The sequence below is a fragment of the Anabas testudineus genome, chromosome 19, assembly GCF_900324465.2.
Source record: "Anabas testudineus chromosome 19, fAnaTes1.2, whole genome shotgun sequence".
Lineage (NCBI taxonomy): Eukaryota > Metazoa > Chordata > Actinopteri > Anabantiformes > Anabantidae > Anabas > Anabas testudineus.
Genome location: NC_046628.1, coordinates 12,458,874 through 12,479,715, shown reverse-complemented (window position 1 = coordinate 12,479,715; position 20,842 = coordinate 12,458,874). Strand labels below are relative to the sequence as shown.

Sequence of the window (20,842 nt, the reverse complement as noted above, 5' to 3'; positions counted from 1 at the left end):
AGTGTTCCTCATACGTGTCCCCTCGTTCCCTATTTTCGCTTTTGCTGTTGAAACAAATGCCCTGGAACGGTTTTATTTTGGAGGCATCAAGGGGAAGTCCCACCTCTGTCCTTGTCTCTTCATTTTGGTGATCATGGGGCGCACTGTGCCTTCAGGACCTTGCGGAGGGCTCCATTGAAGCACATGGTGCTCACACATCTCGCTTGTGGCTGCGCTGGAACAGATCAGCAGCGGCTTGTGTGTGTGTGTGTGTCTCTGGATGTGTGTGTGTGTGTCTCTGTGTGTGTGTCCGTGTGTCTCTGCCTGCGTCGCAGCTCTCACTTTTTGCGCGTATGACTTTGGCGTCTTTGAATGGGGAAAGCGCACGGACTGGAATCAGCTGTGCTCTGGATTTCCGAAAGCACCGCGCTTGATCATATTTCAGGAAGTGTTTTTTTTTTTATTTTGGGGGGGACTCTCGCACATCAGCTGTTGCTGGACCGGGATTGTATGATGGTCGCGCTGCAGTGAAACAGTTGACCGTTGCCGTCCACGCTCCAGCAGGGCACCATGAACCCCGGGAGTCTGAAGTTTGTTCTTTTCACAGCACTTCAGGCTGTTTCTGTCTCACTGTCGGTGTGTGACAATGTGCTCCTCAGATCTGCTGAAGGTAAGATGTGCAGGAGAGGCGAAGGGGCCAAACTGATCTTGCTTTTCGTGTAAAATCAAAAATCCATGCGCAAAAGTAGGAAATAGTGAAAATGTGATGCATCATTACAGAGAAAATATTAGATTTGACATGAAAACGCGATTAAAAATGGCATGTCTGCGTCTGTCACTGTGCATTTCGCCTGCGACGCGTCTCTCGCATTTGATTCCTCATTCATTCCTTTGGCGGTTGTGGGTGCATCATGTTTTATGAAAGCCTTTGTCACTACAGATGTGTAACACATGTTCGGGCTGAAAGAGAGGTCTCCAGTGTAAACAAGCTTTCTAGATTCACGACTTTCCCCCGTATTCTCTCCTAGTAGTGCACAGGGGACCCTCACATTTCAGCTTCAGTCCACCCAGTGTGCGCCACAGGAGAGGAGACGCTGCAGAACTGATGCTGCTCCAAGTCCCTTTGGTAATCAGTGGCACCACTTGAGTCAACTCACAAGCCACTTCTGTTTTAGCAAATATAAGATATAAGAGGGATGTCAGTGTTTGTATCTGTGTGTCTGTGTGTGTGCAGTGTGATTTCAAGCCTTTGGGCTGTAGCTCATGACATCTCAGTCCCCAGAGCTCCGTGCCCTCAGTGACATTCAACAGGAATAATACACACAGTGTTTGAAAACTGTGGTGAGTGCTGGAGCTGCACTTGAGTGTCGGAGCCTGCAGGAAACTTTCACATCCAAACACACTGGCACTCATGACACTTACTGTGGGATCCTGGGAATTAATTACCAGCAAGGGCAAATGTGTAAAACTGCGATTGAAGCATGAGGAAGTTGTTCATTTATTCATCAACAGTTCATCATCAGCATCAGAAGTTTCCCTTGATGCATTTTTCCATGTGTTCATTCAGACTGGTTGAAAGCCCGACATTGCCAGTTTGTTTGTGTGTGAGGGTGGGAAAGTCTGAGCTGATGTGTGCTGGCAGCATATTTACCTGCTCAGGGGTAGTTTAGGCTGACTGACTGGGATAAATGGCTGGAGTGAGCACTGTGAGCGTGGGGTTACTAACGCCAGCAGGTCACGGGTTTCATTTAAAGCATTTTGATGATTCACGACTTACAGACCAAACTTTGCCTGTGCACTTTTGTCTGCACTGCCACGAAGCGAAGGGGTGCTAAGAAAAGATGCAGCAGTTCATCTCCATGCAATGTCATGTTTGCATAAATATTTGATGATGCCACTCCTTGAGCTTTCATGTCGGGTTCCTTCTCCCTGTCTGTCTTGTGCATGTTTCTGTCCTAGCTGGGGATCGTTTGTGAATGATTTCCTCCAATGGTTGACACACTTGGTGTCAGCCAGTATTTACTAGCCAGCTGTACTGCTTCAGCCAACATGACTGTCTGTGCCTCGAGCACTGCATGCAGCTTGCGTGCTGCATGTTTAGACAAATGAAAGTTGAGCTCCGAATATATTTTTGGACTGTAGTAAAACATTCCTTTAGCAAACAGTGTCCTCCCCTAGAGAGGCATTATCACCATGATGTGACCTATCTCAAGTCAGATGCATTTAGTATCTTTTCAGTATGAATGGATTCAAATCTTCCACATGACTTGTTCAGGATATTTCAGACCCCGGAGGTAGGTAAGAAGAGTTGGCCATTGAGTGCTTGTCCATTAAGACAGATTGATCAACCAGTTGCTGTTCCGCACTGGGGATATTTATATGGGAGGGGGGGAAATAGCTGGACTGTGCTTATGTGAGCAGACCTTCCATGTGTTGCATTCATTTCTTTGTAGCAGCCTTGGACTCATTTGAACCTCCCAACAAATGTTTAACACACAAGCTGAAACTTGACGCCACCTCTGGACTTTTGCCTTGGACTTTCGCAGCCATGCAGGTCAGAGGTGACCTCTCTCGCGTCTTCTCTCTCGTCTGCTTGGAGAGCCCAGTTGGCTCAGATTTCTCTTGTCACTGTTAAATCCGTCTGGCTTAGCTCAACTTCCACCCAGTCAGTATTTCACAACAAATCATTGATGGTTTATAAAACGGATCTTGCTATTTTATTGTAGCTATAAGAAAAACTCCACAACAACACATGTATTCCGATCAGTTTCAGGACAGCAGTTGTAATTTAGGGGTTTTACATTTTCACTTATTTAATTTCATAACAGTGATTACCTGAAGCCCTGGGGAGAGTGTGGTGGGGTGCAGCAGCCCACAGGGCATCAATTTCACACATCACATTTCCCAAGTTCAGGTCATACGAACATTTCCTAATAGGCCGATGTGTTAACAGGAACAAGACAGGTCATCTCATACCTGGGTGAGATTCTAACAAATTGGCCAAACGAGGTTCTGCTGCTGCCTTTGTCTGAGTTATGTTCCACAGAAAGACTTGTGATGTATTTTGCAGTGAAGCAGAGCAAGCGGCACCTTAAATAGCTACACATGGATGAAAGTTTCTAGTAGAACATTGACAAATTCAAGACTGTTAAAGATTCGGGCTTGTCATTTTCATATTTTCAAACGCCTCGTGAAATGAGCAGTTCTTGGTTTATATTACAGAATACTGAGAGCTCAAGCGGACGCCTTCAAATTGTCTGTTTTGTTTGACAATCCAAAAATCCCAGATATACAAATTATAACGAGACAAAGAAGAATCTGCCAATTGTCACATTTGTGCAGAATGTAGGAGGAAAAATCATTAGTGCCCATAAATTACCAATGCAAGAATTCAAGATAACAAGTTATTAAACTGGAAGCACCAATTGCTAATTGAAGACCACAAATTATGAAAGCAAGAACACAAATGCCTTCTTTACCTCTCAGGGTCTGTATGTTGGCCAAGCTAAGGCATCAAAAGTGTTGTTCCATGATCGTCTGAAGATGAACTGATCAGTTAATCAAAGAAACAACCATTTTTCAGTTTCATCAAACACTCGTATCAGTCTTTATCTCCACTGCGGCACTGACGAAGCTGCCACTACAAACTGTGATTATATAGCAGATGTCCCTGTGTTTTTCTGCTGCCAGTTGAGGTTTTATTATTTTATTTCCTCGTGATTTGAAAGTGTGCCAAATGTGTGCTTCCCATGACAGAGAGGAGTTCCAGGGTGCTGTAAATGAAATCCATGACTGGGACCATATTAACAAGCTTTCACACGGCTCTGCACCAGAAGCTCTCTGACTCTGACCTTTGTTGCTAAGTCGCACAGGCTCCACGGCAGGCAGCGAGCCCAACCCTTGCAGCAGTGGGGAGCGTAACGGTGTCACCCACCGGGGGCATAACGGCACTGGTTACTCAGACAACATTAAACTCCTGCTGAGCCAAGGGGAATTTTTGCTCCAGGACCTTCTGTTTCCCATGGAGTACTTATGTGCTGACATCAGGCCACTTGTGTGTCATTAAATGAGTTCAGTATTCAAGGTGGAGGTAGCGATAGAGAGATCACACAGAAGAACTATTTACCATTGGAGCCCAATGTTAAATGGCTTGATTATGACAAATATGCTGTAAAAAGTCATCCACCTATAAATCTCCTGTGACTTTCACACATTGCTACCTATTTTCTAGTTCGTGCACATTCCTGTTGCCACCTAAAAGTTTCCCAGAGCTACCTTCAGGGTGTTGACATAATGTCCCCCAACTGGGTCAGATGTTTGCTGTGGAATCAAGCCAAGATTACCAGGCACTTTTCACCTTTGCTCCTGTAATCCCCATGAACCCTGCTTGATGGCTCGAGTAACAAATTACAAGGTTAGTTGACTGTAGGTCATCAACAGAAAATGAAGACCAGCTTTTTTGGCATTTTTTATAATAAAAGACTACTTAATTCATCAAAAAATGAATTGAGAAAATAGTACATAATGACAATAATAAATAATCATAGGAGATAGGAGAGGGCAGTAGAGTTTGTTGCTTTTGCCTCCAAGGTCATTTATGAAAGAGTATCTGCTTGATGGATCTTCCTCCCAGTGCATCATTCATCATTCTATTCCCAGTCATCATTCTGTTTGAATTACCATAATTTACCCACTCTGATTGGGGATAAATTGAGTTTGTGATATGCCTGTCAATCACCCATTATTAAATGAACAATGGCCGTAAACATTCTCTAAGTTTTTCCCTGTGGGTTGATGTCATCGCCAACTTTTGGCTCAGAAACTTTGCTGGATCATGTCAACCTTGTCAGTGCTCTGATTAAAGACATCCACTCTGGCTGTGGATAGATGCTCATGATGCAGAAAAAGGGATTATTTTATTAAGTTTGCCTTATCAAGAACATACTTTCATATGGAAACGGGGAAAAGCTGTATTTTCTTTATACCATGTTGTCTTTGTCGTCTCAGTTCTACTTGAAGCTGGCCTGTTTGAACACTCTGTCCTAATTAATTCCACATGCTCTTAATTCAAACCCGTTTCCTCCTGGAGGTTTTAGTAGTGACTAAACAGTGTCCAAACATGTCAAACAATGCTGGAATTATCTCAAGTGTGTCTCCTCCACACTTGTTTTTTGTACCTTTCAAAGCATTGTGAATGTCAAAGAGTCTCCTTGAAGCTGCTAAATGCGTTGTTTTTAATTTTCAATCTGATATATTCTTTAAGATTGCACAAAATGGCTGTCAGTGTGACTTTGGAGTGTGTCCTTGTGCACTTTTTCTGTGTCCGCCATCAGACAAGAGTGTCTGTGATTAGGAGTGCTCTTTATTGATTTGGGCATGTATGTGTACCCTGTATTCTGTCTCATTGAGGACCTGTGCACACAAGGCCTCATCAAATGTCCAGATGAAAAGAACACCATGCCATTTGTGTCAGGAAAGCGAAGACTGTTATGAATACATCATTTTATGGTTCACTGTCAAGTAGTGAGCTGCATTCAGTCAAGAACGTGAGCTCTGGGGTTTAATAAAGCTCAACATTGTTGTTTGTTTGGTGTGTGTGTGTGTTGTGGGGGGTAGGGCGAGTGGTGCTGAAGTTGTGAAAGGGCAATTTGAACGACATTTTGAGCTGAGAAACTGATGAAGGTCATTTGTTCTGTGGGCCCAACAGCTCACAGGCTGTTGAGAATGTGTTAATTTGGCAGCGCTGAAATGCAAACTGTGCTGGTAAGCAGAGATTTGGGGACTTTCAGGTCAAAACATGACCAAAGACTGTCCAACACAGCCACTGAATGACTGCTAAAAAAGCATCAGCTGTCTCTTTTATTTTTCAACCAGATTTCTCTTAGTATTAATTCAAGCATCTCTTGATCTGCACATCACCAAAACATTGTTCTGTGAAGGTGTGCTACAAAATGCCAAGATGATAAGGACAGTCCAGATAAGGCAAACACAGAATTCAATATATTTCGATCTTCTTTCATTATTTTTTATGTGTCTTACTCAAAAATGACTTTCTTTCTCTGAGCAGTGATGATGGCTTTGTTTTAAGTGGTCACAAACTAAAAAGCCAACATGACACAATAAAAAGAGTATACAGTACTACAGTGTGTAGCAAATGATGCTTGTGCAACATGTATATTCATACATAGGAGATGTGGTTAAAATCATTTGCTTTGGTTAGACTGTATCACTTTTCAGTCTCCTACACACAAACACACAGAGTCACATTCCCACTTATTCAGACAATCCTTCCATCTAGCATTGATTTTATTGAGGCAATATAAATGGCACAAGCTCTCCTTGTGTATGCTGGTGCGTAAAGGGAGCAAATTATGGCCAGAACGCCGCTTTATTAAGACCTTTGTTTATGCTCTCCTTTATTGAACATATAAATAAGGCTTTGGGTTCTGGTGCCACTTTTACCGCTCCCCTAATGCTTCTGGTAGCTCTTACAACACTCTGGTTAACAAAAGCCACTTAGACAATCAACACACCGCACCAGCAGCACATTTCAACTTTACCAAATGTCTTTCCCCAAACACGTGGAAAAGAAATGAGCCTGCAGACTATTTCCACTAATATGAAACCGTTTATAAGCGGGAATTAAACTTCATAGCACACCACATTAACAAAATGGTTATTCAGTTGCAGACTTTGAAGTCAGAGAACTATACACTGTACAGTTGGGAACCTCATCTTCAAAGTTGATGTGAAGTGTGCCACAGAAAAGACGATGGCTATTCCATCCGTGTGCATTTGCCTCATAAACTGGATAACCACTACATGGACTTGACCCTGTTCTGCTGAAATATCCTACCTTTTTCCCACATCTGCACTTTTCTCGGAGTTTGTCAGGCGTTCCCTTACTCAGCGTGCCCACCTCCCCCAGACTGTGTGGTTTTCTTGGACTAATGAGAATAGGATGCGTCTCTCGCTGTTGAGTGTGCGATGCCTTTGCCTTGTCCTTGCCAGAGCCTGCTTCTCATCATCAGGCTGGAGCTGGTTGAGGACTGCTGAGCTGGTCACCTCTGGCTCTTCACTATCAGCTGGAGCTGGCTCTGTGATGAACTCCAGAGTGGTGTTTCCTCAGAGGAAAACCAGAACAAAGCTCAGCTGGGGAGTTGTGTGCCTGACCTGGGTTATTAATGCCGGATGATAATAAGCAGACTCAGCAGTTTAGCTGGGTGAGTCATGTGAAGAGAGAACGATGGGATGTGAACCCTGAATCTTCTGGTAATGATAATCTATGGCCAGTGTTCCCCCCTGGAGTGTGTTTTGTGTTTATTTGTGTTTGAAATGTGATTCAAAATTAACAAGGGACAAAGTTTCAAGTTCCAAACATGTCATAAATTAGACCGAGACCACACGCATTACTTCTCAAATTTTCACTGACATCACGCTCTAAATAAATCTGTTTCCCTGCTGTTTGGAAATGCTCCATGGAGCATCAGTAGAAGAAAACAAGCAAAATAAAAATAAAAAAAAAACAACAAGCAAACATTTGATTTAAGATGTTTGCACTAAAACAAATGGTGCTAATAACCCCTGCTGTTTTAGTAAGAGACCCAAACTCTGAGAAAGCTTCCCCACTGCAGGGAGCTGATTACTGCAGGAACCCTGTTAGCAGTGTCTTCCAGTAACTCGTGTGCTCATGATGTATTTTTCATATAGAGACTTGAGATGATGACTTGCTTAAGTGACAGCGCTACTTGGGATAGTGGCCATTTTTACACCACTTCATCGCTCAACAGTGCGACTGAGGCGGTGTTTGTTGGATTTGGGGGCAAACATACGGTTAAATGACTGGCAACACGGCAGAGCTTCAAAAATGGTAGTCTTTTAAAGGCTCCAGTTAACACCCTGTCAGAACACAGAGTGGAGATAAAAGCAGACTGGGAACAATGCCCCAAAGCGATGTCTAATCCCTGCACTGTATCCTGGACACTAGCCCTGTGTTAGGAGTTATCACAACAGCAGCAGCAACCGAAGAAAAAACCTTTTAGCTGGAAACTCTTTATTCTTGATCAGCTGTGGAGGCAGAGGGAGTAGTTATGGTTTCACCACAGGCCAACTATTGTCATTACTAGATGTCTGAGAGTGTTGATTAGTGATGTGCTCATTTCTTTAAGACAGAGAAGACGAGCTTCAAGCAGGTGAATATACTATATTCAGAACAGGCAGGAAAATGCTGGAGATGCTATTTAGCAGAATAGGTAATTGTTAGTTATGAAAAACAAAAGCATTCAGAGTTTTGTTTGGGGTGCTGTGATACAGAAAACACATCAAATACTGTGATTTTGTTTGAGTGGCACTTTGTATTCCAACGCTGCTTTACTGCCAGGTTGTGTTCGGATGTTGCTTATGAGGACGATCTATCAGTGAGGAGTTCAGTCGGTCTCATTCATCAGTATCATTTGTAGAAAATCACTTTAGAAAATGAAGATTGTTTATTTCCGCAAAGATGGACATGGTCTGGTTTTAGAGACGGTGACAGAATTAAGAATTAAAGAGGAACACAATGAACTTCTCTATGCATTTTCACAGCATTATTATATTTTCTTTCACAGAGAATCGTTTGAACACAACTGTACAACACAGACCAACAGCAAAACAGAAGCACTATGGGACCACAGTACCTCTTCAGCTTGTTGGACAGGACTGGAAAGCAATCAGTCAGCTGAAATCCCAGGTGAGGACTAATAGTTAAGAGTTTGATTTTGTCTAATAATGTCTATCCTACAGTACAGTGATCCAGATACGCCTCTCACCAGACCACTAGCACTAAGACTATAGTCAGGCAGAGATAACAATCACTGCCTCTTTGCATTCAGATCAGTGTGTTTCAAACACAGAGAGCTGCACAGTGTCTCAGGATGGAAGAAAACACTACACGGCCCTCTGGAACATTAATGAAATGTTTGAAATCTGGGATCCTGGGCGCTCTTTGGTTTTATAACCTTATAAAAACATTATATATTGCTACCAGGCAGACTTGAAAAACCAGGTCGTGTTATTGAGTCAATTCATTTGTGGATTAATTTGTTCTTGGCTTAACCAAACGCAGTAGGTGCCACAAGGTTTCTATTTACCCCCCCAAAAAAACAATACAAGTCAAAGCCAAAGGCCATCATAATATTTAAAATGAAGGTGGAATTGAGTGCTCATTTGTGTATTTTATTCCTTTTATTAACAACCACTAGACATGCAGTATTCTACTTCTATAGTCTACTTTCTCTGATGTTATAAATGGTGGAAGTACTAAATATTGTCCAGTCTGAGGGAGGTTATGGATGCATATAGAAAGAAAACAGAAAATAGCAGGACGCTTAGTCCTAAGGCACTGATACTGCCTTAAGTCTTGTGCTTCCATATACACTTATGATCCACTACACATTCTCCTCTGTGGGGGTGGAGTTGTGGATGACTTAACCCAGAGCAGCGCTCTTTGCCACAGTTGACCCAGATTGAACTAAGTGTATGATTTGTGTTTGTGTGTGTGGTTGCCCAGTGATGTGGAGAATAAATAAGATAAAGATGTTTTTTCTTTTTCTGTTTCTGTACCTGTGTGAGGGTTCAGTGTGAGGGAGGAAAGGGGGTTTGTGTTGACATGTGGACGGGTGTGTGTGCGTGTGTGTGCACACGCGGCTGCGATTGTTGCGCAGCACGACTGACAGAAGTGATGTACGACTTGTGCCACTTCATTTGACTCTAACAGAGACACACAGCCTCCCTCTCAGTGCTGTAAGTCAGGGGTGTGAAGACTCGTGGCTTTCTAAGGGATTAATGTCAAATGGAATAGAAACATAAAGCTAATCCTCTCTCCTCTTCTTCTAAGAGACAGAGTAGCTTCACAAGGATTTCCGACTGCTCTCGTCAATTGAAAACAGTTGTCTTGCATGTTTTCTCACACTCCTGGGTGGTTCACGGAAAGTTTCATCAGCACTGGAATAAAGATCTTTTAAGAACTATTCCCCGGTTTTTATTTTATCTCCACACATTTATGTAGCACCAGTTTGATTTTGCTGATTACATTTGAACCATTGTTGCCACACTTGACTGGCAACCTTTCCTCAATCGAAACGCTGTCAGACCCCAGAACAAAATTTTCTCCTTTCTTTTGTCTCTTCAGAAACATCCTGCATCGCTGAAGCTCCTGATTGAAGTGGAAGGTGAGCAGCTGCTCTTGGCTCTGGAGAAAAACGAGTAAGTGTTCCCTCCATTCGTTCTCAGCCTTAGCTTGGAACTGAGTGCTTTCTGGAGTGCAAATGGGTGACATATGCGCTGCCCATGGGCTACAACTAGGGCTGTGGCCAAGCTGTGTCACATATAACAGCCAAGGAAGCAGAGGGAGAAAGTCTCTCTTGCACTGCTAGTTCAGGCACGGCTGTGATCTCTATGCTTTAGTCTTTTCGTCTGCTAAAACAAAGACTTGAAAGACAGAAATTCCTGAATGCGTCAGCCACACATTGATGAAAACCGACATCCTCCTCCTTCTTCCCTCTGTATCTTTTCATTTGATCTATTGGTGTAACACAGGGGAAAAGGAGGCTTTGTTTGAACACAGCACACACTCGGCTCTCTGTATATTAAGATACTGTCAACACAGTGTCAGTCAAGGGACTGACAAGGAGGGGGAACATTTTAAAGAGATCAGGAATAGGTAAAGTTCCATAGAGCCGTAGTTCTCGGTCTGTTCAGAGGAATATTTGTCATCTTTGCATTTTTACACAAGGGCTGCCTGAGTGTGGCTTCAGCTTTTGACAGCCTCTGAGTCGAGTGTGTTGCAGAGAAGAATGGGACATGATTGATGGAGCAATATGTTTTCCATCCAGCTCTGCTGCCACACATGAGCAACCAGGACCAAGCACAACTGTCTGTGTTAGGGAGGAAGAGGGAGAGTGAAGCAAAGGCAGGAGAGGGAGCAGATGGTTTTTTTATGCCATGAATCTCACTTGTTTTCCAGACTTAATATATGTAAATTCCACCTGCAGACTGTGGGACAGAGCTTTCAACACCAGCGACCACAATTTTATGGCTTACCTACTTTGAAAATATTTGGATGGGAAATCTCACTCTGTCTTTAAGTTGAATAACATTCCTGTTTTGCACAGGTGGGGATTTTACAAAGCTGACTTGCACGTTGTCAAACTTTCACCAGATTCATTTATGGCAAGGAGTTACTGCATGTTCCCTTATATGAAAAAAAAAAAAAAACATTTCATTTGAAATGCGAACTAAACTTTTCCCTTGTGATCAGCTGCAGTGGAAAGAACCCTTACAGTCCCAAGCACCATTGCCTGATGCTCATCCAGCATGGCTGTCATCATTGTCCAGCAGCATTAAATGTAAAGTCTACAGTTGAGCTTGAACACTGAGCCAAGAGGAACAAACAGAGCTGATGGAGTGGAGCAGTCTAGATATTTCTAATGAGTTTGAGCATGATGGAAAAACTTTACCCAAACAGAACTTGGCACATTCCAAGTGCCAACGTGTCAGAACCTCCTTTCTACACTTGCAGCAAGTCTGGAGAACGAGATAGATTTAGTGGCAAGGGTTGAATTTTCATCATATGTTGAGTCCCACACCTGTCTGTGATAAGTCAAAATAGTACTTCAAGAAATCAAAATAAAAGCTACTCACAGCCATACAAGTTTGACAAGATGAATACGACACGCACGTGATGAGGGTGTGTGTACTGGAGCCAGTGAACCTGCTGTGCTGACATTAAGTGAAGGTTCTTGTCAGAGGTTGCTGGCTGCGTCCTGCTGATGAAATCCAGTTGTGAAAACACAGGCAGCATCTGTAGTGGAGGAAAAAAAAGATCAGTCCAATGCAGAATGAAATGATTTGAATGTTTAATGTTTGTTTTCTTAGGTCTTCCCTTAATAAATATGGCCGGCAACAAAACATAAAGTGAGGTGTGCTGCACCACTGAATGCTATAATTTCTAATGTTCTGAGAGGCGAACATGCTCAGTGTGTATCTGAACTCACATCACCCCCGCAGGGTAGTGGCGAGAAGCAGAGGTTGCCTAGAAATGTTTGGGTGCATGAAAATTTGATCACAAACAGCTTGAAATAATTATATATTTTGTTTGTGTTTTCTAGAGAGGACTCTTGCCTACTCGCTGATTAGGAGTTTGACATTTGAAGGTCTTAATTTTAACCTTCAGTTTGATCCCTGCAGTAGCAGTTTAGGCTCGGTAAACTAAAATTACTATTATTATTATTATTATTATTATGAGAAAGCCTAACGTACTGCTTTTTGAAATCGATGAAAATCCTTTTCAACCAGCTGTGCACTGAACAACGTGTTGTTTTATGCAGCGAGTTATATTCATATTCTACAAAGAATCCAGACACTGTCATATTTCAAACCCATTTGACACTAGCGGTATGCTGAGCTGTCACATAGCATCCACCCATTTATAATAGATCAGACAAATAGTCAACTCACATATTCAAACAAAGTCATGAGCTGTTGACCGCATACAGGATTATATATCGTCACGACGACTGTAAGTGACAATATATTTAATTCTCTGTGACATGTTCAGTGTAAAGACATAATCATAGGGCGCAACATTTCAACTGTTACCATGTCTTTCAGTATTATAATAGGATTTCTAATCATTCTCTAAGACCATGTAGGCTGTTTTTGTTCCTTCTTGTAATAAATAACATTAATTTCTGTGATGGTGGATTGGATGGATTGAAGAGTTGTTGAGTTTTGACCACTGGGTATAGAATCACTGGCCAAACTGTTCCAGCAACTCTTGGCGCTTTGTGGCTTTGAATGTGTGGCCTCCAGGCATATCAAGATGAGTCCCTAGTTGAGCAGGCAGCATGCTATCTAACCTTGTTTCCCTTTCTAATGGACTCCAGGATCCCTGAAAAGCGGTCTGGGACTCATCAGCTGTGTGGAGGATGTTCTTGGTTGCCAGCACTTGGGGTTTCTCCCAGCTCATCATGTTGTTTAGCCTTGAGCATAAGAGGCCTGGAGGGCTAGTTATGCATCTTTTGGAGTCTTTTGTGCTGCTAGACCAACAGACACTAAGAGCACACAGAGATGCACATAAAACACTTGAATCTGGCCTTTTGCCTGGACAGAGGGCAAGCAGGGGATATCTTTCCTGAGCTTGGCTGCGAACGTCTTCTATCTCTGTTTTGAGGAACAATAAAATTCATCCTGGACAGGATCCAGACACAGTTCATCCCAGTTTGTGTACTGGGTTTTAGGGATGTTATTTGAGTCCATATCTCAGTCTGGACTGCTGCTGGCCTGTGACCTGCTTTTCTCAATGAAGATGTCCTCATGTCTCACCAAAAACACGCACAGGAAACAGCCTCTCCGGGGGAACTGAACAAACAGACAGCGAAAGACACCATACAAATAACTTACTCTTTCTGGAAAGAGACGTCCCTGTGACCTCTTTTGTAGAGTTATTGTCCTCGGCTGCAGAGCCACACACAGATTGTTTTATTAGCGTCAAACCCGACGACACCCATTTGTATTCCCTCATTTTGTCATTAAGCCAGGAGTGACACAAGATGAGTATCAAATCCTTCCCCAAGTGATTATGTCAGAATTAAGTCAGTATTATTTCTCACTAGGGCTTCAGTGATTATTCAAGTTGAAGAGGTTAAATGTGTTTATTACAGATTTAAATTCCTGCATTTTGCAGGATTATCGAGCGCCTTGCAGATATTCAGTATCCTCCTTTCTGCAGATGCAGGTCTGCTCTTAATTCGTATTCTTGTTTTGATTGATGCAATGTTTCGTCAATAAAAACATTCTAAATTCAAGCTCTTATATTTCGTATGCCTAAGATATCTACCCAAGAATGAACGTTTTGGACTTAATTTCAGAGGGTAATCTCTCAAGTGAGCAATACACAGTGCGATGCATTTTTAAAAATTAGATTAAACTCGACACCTTTTTGAATTGTGAATGTGATTCCACATCATAATCTCCAGCAGAATGAGAATAAAAACTCCCCGTGTTCCCATATCTAGCTGATATCCTGACTTTCTTACATCTTCTCAGCAAAGAGCTGGAGTAGGACCACATGGACACAGACGAGCACCACAAGAGAAGAGGAAGATAGGAAGTTAGAGCTGGTGCTTTGAACTATCTATCTGTGAAGGAATAAAGGTTTGAAACACTTCAAACCTTGCGCTCCTCCTGCTGTACCTGCTGTACTGTAATTACTGTGGAGATTACATTTAATTAGAGCCATGCTCCTGATTGACTTATCTGTAGCCAGCTGTTCACATCTGGATCCTCTGTCAGAACATAATAAGCTTGTCCTTTGACCTATTAGCCAAGTATTTCCACATAAATAGAGAAAGCTCATTTATTCTGTCGTCTGCGAATGTGCATTAGTTTGCTTTCATCAGCAAAATGCACACACACACTCACACACACATATATTGTTGTATGGCGGTCAGTGTGAGGACACTCCTACTACTGTCTTTTATTTATTACCTGTACTGCCTTTTCCTAAACGTAACCCTTACCCTGAAACTTAGTCTTAACCCTAACATTGCTCTTTAAACCCCGTCCTCATTGTGAGGACAGCTAAAACGTCCTCACTTTGTAAAAATGTCCTCAGTCAAAAGGTAAAAAATTCATGCTGGACATTACAATGATAGCCATACAAACACACACACACACACAATATGAACTGTGTCATTCAAAATTCATTGAGGATGCACTCAGTAGCCTTTGTACCTTGCTTGTTACCTTTGTGTCTGCAAGGCCATGATATACTCTGATTCATTAGTTTCAAAGACAAGCCTTGGAAATGGGCTCATCTCTGTCCAGAGCCTGCGCCTTTTAACTGCTTCTTTCAAAAGAGAATTTTTTGGAAGGAGCTTTCCTCTTTTGAATCACCTTCTCAGAAGCTCCAATTATTTCCCAGCTTAGAGCAGTAATTAATAAGGTGGACTCACCACTCCATGTTCCTAATTAATTAGGAGGCACCCGGTAACAATGGGAAGCTTTCAGAACAGCTTTCGCTTCTTTCGGGATGTGGACAAGGATGGTGCATGTGCACAGTGTCCTTTAAAGTTCTGTTTTGGATGTTTCTCTGTCTAAATGTGTTTCAACGGTGTACAAGTTTTCTGTCCAGTCCTTGGATTTAAGGTGAGTACATTGAAACTTTCCTCTTTGAGCAGGTGAATGTGAGAACCCACTGTTCGCTGCACGTACTACTTAGAGTCACAATAAGAAAACCGAGTGGAAAACTGAATGAAATGAGGACTGACTATGACACATATGGCTTGATACAGTAAAACACAGCCCTGATGCAATGATATAGGGCTTTCTCTTTTCCACTCGGAGCCTTTTTCAAGATGGACAGCAGGGTTCAGGACTCCAGCTGGTAGATCTATTCCTCAGGCTCCTCTCCTTCACCAAAAAGTACATAGCCAACTAGAACCGACTGTAAACATCTATTTCTTTGATAAAGATGACCTCGATTTTATTACATATTGAGGTTAGCAGTAAAAAGGACATGAGAAATAAAAACCATGTGGTTGAAAAGTTGGGGGTGCATTTCATGGTCAGTCCTAAATTACCAGAGTCACATCATTATGGTCGTTCCTTTTTATTTTTTTATTGGTGCCTTGCTCACAGGCACGCTTAGAGATGAGGGGGAAAGAGGAGAATTTCCACAGCCGGGATCCAAACCTGCTTCTTTAACCATCGAGCTGCAACCAACCTGTCAGAGTTCATAGAAACTGGTTCTGGATTTTAGAAACAAATGGAGTTTTTTTGTGTCATAGCAGACACAACATCAAACACAGACAACCATGCAGCCCTCAGCCTGTTGTTTTCCTTTCTTTTCTATGAGTCAGTGTTTATGAGTGCTTTTTTTTTTTTTTTTTTTTTTAATGAACCTGGTGTGCTAGATTTTGGTGTTAATGCAACAATTCCAAGTCTGAATAACCCATTACATTTTACCCTTTAAATGCCAGTCTGTAATTTTAAACTGGTGCGTATGCATCTTTTAGGATAGGATTGCATTAAGAGTAATGAACATACAGTAAAGCCTTATTCGTGACAGCACACACAAACACATTAACTCCCAACTCTCTGTCCATCATACAAATGAGTTTATTTTTTCTTTATTATAAGCGTGACCTCATTTTTAGTAATGCATGTCTCTGGCTCTGGACTCCACCATAGCTGGAGCTAATTGTACTTAGTTTGATTGCTTGCTTACACGTGCTATTACTGAACAGCATCTGTAGTTAATAGAAACTTTTTTTCAGTTACACTGTTTAAATAATTGACCAAAGATGAGTAAGAATAGTCTTTTCTTGGACATTTTGCAGGACATTACTTAGGTAACTTATGATACTGTTCCTTCCATTAACGTATAGTACCATGCAGCATCACACTAAAGAACTTTTTTAATCATAACACTTCTGGTTGCTTCCAAACATATAGGTTTAGATATTGACAAGAGAGAAAAGTCAAATCGACATTTCACTGTGCAGTGACTGGGAACCTCTAACCATGCCTCCCAAAATGCTGGCAATAATGTCCTGATAGTTTTATCCGGACTTGGGGAAAGTAAGCAAACTAAATAAAATAACTACCCCCAGGGACTCGTTTATTGCTGCAATGCAGCTATGAACGTAGGGTATGAACACATTCCTGTCTTTATGTATTTAATTTGCATGCCTGTACGGTATAACACACTGTTCTTACACTCAATAAACAGTAGCAGAAGTGTACGACACAGTAATTTGAATATGAACTGCCCGAAATGACTCCAAATGTCAATGATGGCGTTGCAACATGCAAATGTTGTTTTGTTATGGTAAAAAAGTTAGTTTCAGCCAAGGCCTTTGTCTTCGTCTCACTTTTTTGTTCTCTTTCCCTCCGATTATCTGTCTTTTTGTGTTTTTCTCTGGCTTGCCATTGCTCCCTTTCACCTATTTAAGCAAACGCTGTCCATAAATTCAAGTGAAATCTCATTTTCTCAAGGCTCTGGGGTGCCAAAGGGAATAAACAAAAGCAGCCAAAGTTTTTGACCTCTCTGGCTGCTGACCATAAAGATATTCAGTCGAGGCTCACAGTCCTGGCTTCCATCCTCCCGCTGACAGACAGACAAATAGATTTGCCGGCGTTACAGAGTTAATGTCAGCCGTGAAGGAATGCTCGCCCTACTTGTCTTCCATCCTGTTCTCTCAGTTCTCACAGTCCACTGACCTTCCTATGACCATCTCTCCCTGTGTGTGGGGTCAGTGACTGAGCGAAGAAGCCACGTGTGGTCATCAGTCAGATAGTCAGGTTTGGGCTGAAGGAAGTCTGTCTTTTTCAGCTGATCTAGGGGATGTTTTCCCCTTTTGTTGCCCTACACATGCTCACACAGAGCAGTGTCCTTGTGAAAAATGAATGTTGGATGGAAAGCAAGAGCAGCATCCGTTCCAGATGACTAGCACAGCAAAAACCTCCAGCAGCAGTTTCCCCTTCTTGACGTAAAAGGTAGCATCTCTGCAGAATGAACTTGAATTCATCTTAATTTTTTCCCTTTGTTTTCCTTTGTGTTCCTGCTTTTGACTCATTTAAAACTTCCATTGTGCACAAAACTCAGTGAGAAACCTGTGTAGGAGTTAGAGTTCAGATGCCTCTATCATCGCTAAATTTAGCGTAGTGATGAAAGGAAACGGTGCAGAGAAAGTCAGGGATCTGGAACACGGAGTCTTCACCGAGCGCCATGTCATGCAGAAAGCAGATGCCTTTAGTTTCCCATCCCACTCATCATTAAGGTTATGACCCTGTGGCCCCACAGTGCTGAGAGATGGACACACGGGGAGCAGGGGAAGGATGTATGATGACTGAAATCGAGGTTTCATGTGTTTTTGCTCATTCAGATGAGGTGTGAAGTCTTCTCTTCTCTCTACCTGCCTGCATGTGTTTCCCTTACATATTTTCTAGTTGTCAGCAACATCTAATAACTCTCTGCTGGGGTTTGGGACACACCACAAAGTATCTGGTGTTTGGTTGGTCCCTGTGCTCCTACTAACTCACTCTCACCTAATCCCTCCTGAACTGGGGGCAGGTGCGAGCCGCCAACAACAATAGGAGCTGCAGAAGTTTGATAAAGCAGCTGTGGGCTGATTTGGAGTGCAGGGATCCCATGGAATCAAGGCAATCAGAATCGAGCGCATAACACTCAAATCATCCGAGTTTCCAAGCACAATCATCATGTTGTGATGCAACATATTTTCCTTAAATGAATGAAGCGATACATTCATTAAAGGAAAGTGAGTAGCAGGAACGTGGTTGGGGTTGATGGAGGGTGTATAACGTGCAGGGCTGTCAAGACATAGGCCTGAGTTCAAGAGCAAAGACAGATTTCAGGTTGAGTTAGGCAAGAGAAGCACATTGGTTAGGGCTAGAGAAATGTTGTGTTATTGTATAAAGTTTATGTGTGAAGTTAGATTTTTCCTTTTTTAAGTCCATCCACATCTTTTCCTGACTTTAACCCAGTTTTGTAAGTGCCTGAACCCAACCATAAGAAACTTGACATTTGTCCTAGACATGTGTCACTTTTCTGGACACAGAACTGCAAGATCAGATGTTTTCGTCGTAGGGAATGGATGTGGCACATGACACAGATTGGATATTGTGGTGGACAAAAATCTGTTACCTATTTACATTTACTTGATATGTATCAATGTTTTTGCAGTTTTGTAATTTACGTTAATTGTGAACATATGTAGTCATTGTGTTTATAGAAAATATAATCTGGTTGCAGTTATGTTCCCAACAAAAATGTACTTGCAATTACAGTTGAGCTATAATTGCAAGTATGTCATTTTTAGGACGTCTTTTGTATCAGATTGCTCAGATTTTAAGTGAATATGACCTCATACTTCCTGCTATCCAGTTATGGTCCTAGTCTGACAGTTGATTTTGTTCAAAATGCAGATGAAAATCAGGCATCAATGCCTCAAACATGATCACACTCCAGCTATGCACCCCATCAGCACGCTGCCATGTATGATGCAGAGAAAACCAATAATATTCCACTACCTGGGCCAGTTGACCAGCTACTACCAGGCATTAATGAACCACAGATAATCAATCACCAACATCAGAAACAGGTGAAATGATGTGGAGGGCTGATTGAAAGAAGAGTGGCATAACAGAGCAGAAAGCAGTTTTGATGGAAGCTGGTGGTGAAGCTTTACAAAATCTCAGGGGAGACTTTGCATTGCTTAATAAATTGGACATTAAATTCCTTGTCTCAGATCACACCTGTTGCAAATGCATGAGTATTCTGACGTAGCATAATGATGATAATGATAGCGTAATGATTCGTTTCTCTTTGAATAATTTAGTTGTAGAGTAAATTTGCATTCAGATCTTAATTGTTTGATTTCACAGGGGGTGTGCAAGGTGCGGCAGAAGTGGTGAGGGTATATAAGAACAGACAGCTTTAATTAATTGAAATACTGCTTTTTGTGTATGTGCATTTACCTTGTGAAAAGAATGATAGGCTTGGTTGTTTGAAGTTCCCTAGTTGCTCATTAGTTCAAGCACAAGGTTGCAGTGAATATAGATGCATGAGCTTAGGGCCTTGGGCCAGTTCTTTGCAAAGCATTTAAATTAATGGGGAATCTCAAAGCTGTTGTATTAGCATGACCCGTCCTGAAAATGACTTTGCATTCACCCCCTCTCCTCCTATTGTCAGCCTTAACCCATATAATAAAAACAAGCAAATTGAGAAAACAGAAACAAAAGTGTGTGATGCAATTAATTGTTTTGAAGCTGTGCATAAAGCTTATTGTTTCCACTTGGAACGTATCCACAGAGAGCAGGATAAATTAAATGTAGTCAATTTCCATCTGTGGGAATATCAATATTTCTTGATATTTTTCTACAGGCTAGAAGACTTGAATATCAAAATGTGTCCAAAGGGTTTGTTCGCCCAAATTATGACTCATCACCTTCATTTATTATTCTCTAACTCGTGTCTGTGTAACAGGTGCCATATGAATGTCTGTCTGTCTAGTTTCGAGATCTCAGAGACACCTCGATACAAAGAGTGTGTATGTGGTGCCACAATACTATTAAAAAACTAATTTAAAATTAGTTACAGAGTTTGCATAAAATACTTTTTAAAAAGTATTGCCATTATATTATCCCTTTCTGATTTTCCAATTTAGGATGTACTGAGACTGAATAAGTAGTTTAGGATATTAGACTGAGAGTCATGTGGTTTGCTGATACTGCTGAAAGAATGTGTTGCATGATCTATAAGCCATGAGCCTGCTGTGTGTGGAGCACAAACACACTCGGCGTTGTAGAAACAACACATGGCTGCATGTGTACAAGCACACACACACGCACACACATGCTCCCACACAGACGCACATAAATCTTGCTGAGCTACCAGCACATGCAGTCAGTCCTGCACACGAGCGGCGGGGACACTCTCGCTCTCTCCCACTCCCCCCGTATGCAGAAACACAACTTCGTCCTGAGGGAGATGAAGAGGCACGCTCTCTGCCACAGAGAAACAGAAGCCCTGAGGGGCAGATAGGAGTAGAAAGGAGGATGAAGGATCTCCCCTCCAGTGATCCACAACAACAAAGGCGATTTGAGAAACTGCTGCTTTTGCACCCAGCATAATTAGTTTCAGATAACAATGTCACTAGCCAATGCCATAAAAAGATTTTAAAAAAAAAAAAAGAACATCCACCTGCAAACAGCTGCCAATATGTCTGGAGTTTTATTTGTTTTTCAACCATTTTAATTGAATTGTTATCACTTTTTAAATTGCAAGCACAAGCTTTACAGA

The 20,842-nt window shown here is 42.0% G+C and overlaps 1 protein-coding gene across 1 annotated transcript in view; it reads left to right on the top strand.

The window, feature by feature from the left end:
- Positions 1–197: 197 nt before the first annotated feature.
- Positions 198–20,842, top strand: part of LOC113156751 (disintegrin and metalloproteinase domain-containing protein 12-like) — a 57,276-nt gene continuing 36,631 nt past the window's right edge. Inside the window, exons 1-3 of the mRNA XM_026352048.1 lie at positions 198–649; positions 8,586–8,707; positions 10,148–10,221. Of these exons, the coding sequence (XP_026207833.1) occupies positions 550–649; positions 8,586–8,707; positions 10,148–10,221 (296 nt within the window). The 5' untranslated portion in view covers positions 198–549. The remainder of the gene's footprint in view (positions 650–8,585; positions 8,708–10,147; positions 10,222–20,842) is intronic.